Source organism: Electrophorus electricus, chromosome 21, assembly GCF_013358815.1.
Source record: "Electrophorus electricus isolate fEleEle1 chromosome 21, fEleEle1.pri, whole genome shotgun sequence".
NCBI classification, from domain to species: domain Eukaryota; kingdom Metazoa; phylum Chordata; class Actinopteri; order Gymnotiformes; family Gymnotidae; genus Electrophorus; species Electrophorus electricus.
This window is the reverse complement of record NC_049555.1, coordinates 13789134-13791335: the sequence shown is the minus strand read 5'-3', so window position 1 is coordinate 13791335 and position 2202 is coordinate 13789134. Positions and strand designations below refer to the sequence as shown.

The following is a 2202-nucleotide window of genomic DNA, read 5'->3' as shown; positions in this document are numbered from 1 at the left end:
CTATGCCCAAGCAGCCAACGAGGACCTAAGCCCCGTGGTGAAGACCATCGTGGAGGCGCTGCTCTCGCCGCGGCCCCGTGTGCGCTACTACGCTGGGCCGGGGGTGGGCCTCTTGTACTTCATCCACAGCTACCTGCCCCTCACCCTCAGTGACAGGTTCCTGCAGAGACTCTTTCTGAAGAAGAAGGTGATACCGCGTGCACTCAGGAAGGAGAACGGCCTGGGTCTCCTCAACCACAGCAGCAACAACAACAACAACAACAACAACAACACCCCCCAACGAGAGTAGCACCAATGTAGCTCACTGCATGGGTTTGCTATAGGACCACGGATGTAACCCAATCTTAGTGACCTGTTGGCAAAATATTTGTTCCTTCTGTTGTGCCATATAATGTATATATTGAGGGGTTTTTGTTTGTGTGTTTTTTTAAGGGATCATTGAATTACAATGAATGGTCTATATATCATTTGCCTTTGGTGGAAATAACAAAAATGATTTGACAGTCCTGTTTTCGAACAATTAATTTTCTCTACGCTTTTGTTACAGTACTGCTCACAAAAACAGAATCAGCCCTGCATGTGGATTACACAACTTCCCAATAACTCACCAAACATGCCTCTGCAGGTCGCTGAAGCGTAAGCTAGGTGACGGCCCCCACCCCCTCTGGAAGCTCATGGTATCTTCCAAGCCAGGTGGTACGCTTTCTTTGCCACACTCGGCTTCCCCAAAGTGGCGCATTCCTTACTTGCTTCCAGTAAGTGTGGAAACCATTCTAATGTGCCCTAGAGGCTGACAGAGGTAGGCCTACTAGGCATAGGATGGCCTATCAGGATATCAGTATCCACTCTTCCTTACAGCACACTTTAGTTTCATAAAAAACTCCTGACCTACAACACATGTAGACCTGCACACCTAATGATAGTGAGGTGTCCCAAACTGTAATTAAATCAACTGGTATATTTTTGTTTTGTTATTTTTTAGTTTATTGTTAAATTGTAGTTCTGTTTTATTACATTTCTTATTATGTTTTGGTTTCCAACAAGCATTATTATTATTATAAATTGGAGTATTTATTCCTTTTTCTTTCTGAATCACTTCAACTGTGAATTTTGCATAAAATCACTAAAACAAAGAAAAAAATAGATAAATTGTCCAATTGTTCATTCTTGGATCACATTAAAGTTGACTTTTTAAATAATCTTTACCCAGTGCTTTGTCATGTTTTGTCGTCACATTACAAGAGACCTTTAGCTGCCTAAAAAAGCACAACTGAGATGAGAGAGCTGCGCTGTTTCACGTTAACACTCCAGTTGAGCAGCAGTGAGAATGTCAGCTTTGGACAGCCTCAGAAACGCTCAGAAACTAGTCCACCTGAGCAACAGGACGATGATGACTTACAAGCGGCTTCTGTGCTTGATCCCATATTACCCTTCAGGCAGTGTTAGGAAAGAGGTAAGTGGTCAGCAAAAGGTCAGGGATGGTTTAGCTGTTGTCTTGGTACGCCCCCCCCCCCCCCCCCCCAATGCCTCCGTGTGTGTGTGTGTGTGTGTGTGTGTTCGTCAAAGTGGCCACGCCCTCCTTGTGTCTCACACCTGCTCCTCATTGTGTCATTAGCATACATGTATAAAAGTCTATCGTTTACGCATTCGTGTTGTCAGTGTTTGACCATGATAGCCTGCGTGCTACGTCTTTGTTGTGTTGTGTACAAATAAATATATGTTTGTTTAACGTTACTCGTCCCCGCATCCTGCTTAGCCTCCTAACGTCACAGCTGTATTCCAAGTCAACCCACTCACGACATCCTAAGTTTTTCATTAAACCAGCAAGAATGTCAAAAGTTTGGAATTTAGAATAAGAATAAGTAACAGACAGTACAAGACCAGTTCTGAGAAAGAGACGGAATTATCAATGTTCTTAGTCAACGGAGGTAAATGTTTAGCCAGTCTTAGCCAAGCACAGAGACAAGAAGAAAAAAGAACCAAATCAAGGAGACAAACATGAAAAACAAAACTCAAAATAAAGGGCAAGAGAATTAGAGACGGACCAGAAACATACAGGCTGTGTGAATGGTGCAGTGTGGGCCAGAGGCACCGCACACGTGCAAACACTCGCTGGTGTACAGGTTACCTGGGGGCCCACATGTCCACTCAGTGGTGTACATGTTAACCTTAGGGCTCAAGACTCAGTGGTGTACATGTTAA

General features: G+C 44.0%; 1 protein-coding gene across 1 annotated transcript in view; it reads left to right on the top strand.

Moving 5' to 3' along the window:
- The window catches only part of hsd11b2 (hydroxysteroid (11-beta) dehydrogenase 2), a 20103-nt gene extending 18904 nt beyond the window's left edge, over nt 1-1199 (top strand). The window contains exon 5 of the mRNA XM_027018671.2: nt 1-1199. This exon is cut by the window's left edge and continues 124 nt beyond it. Coding sequence (XP_026874472.2) covers nt 1-289 — 289 coding nt within the window. The 3' untranslated portion in view covers nt 290-1199.
- Nucleotides 1200-2202: the final 1003 nt, after the last annotated feature.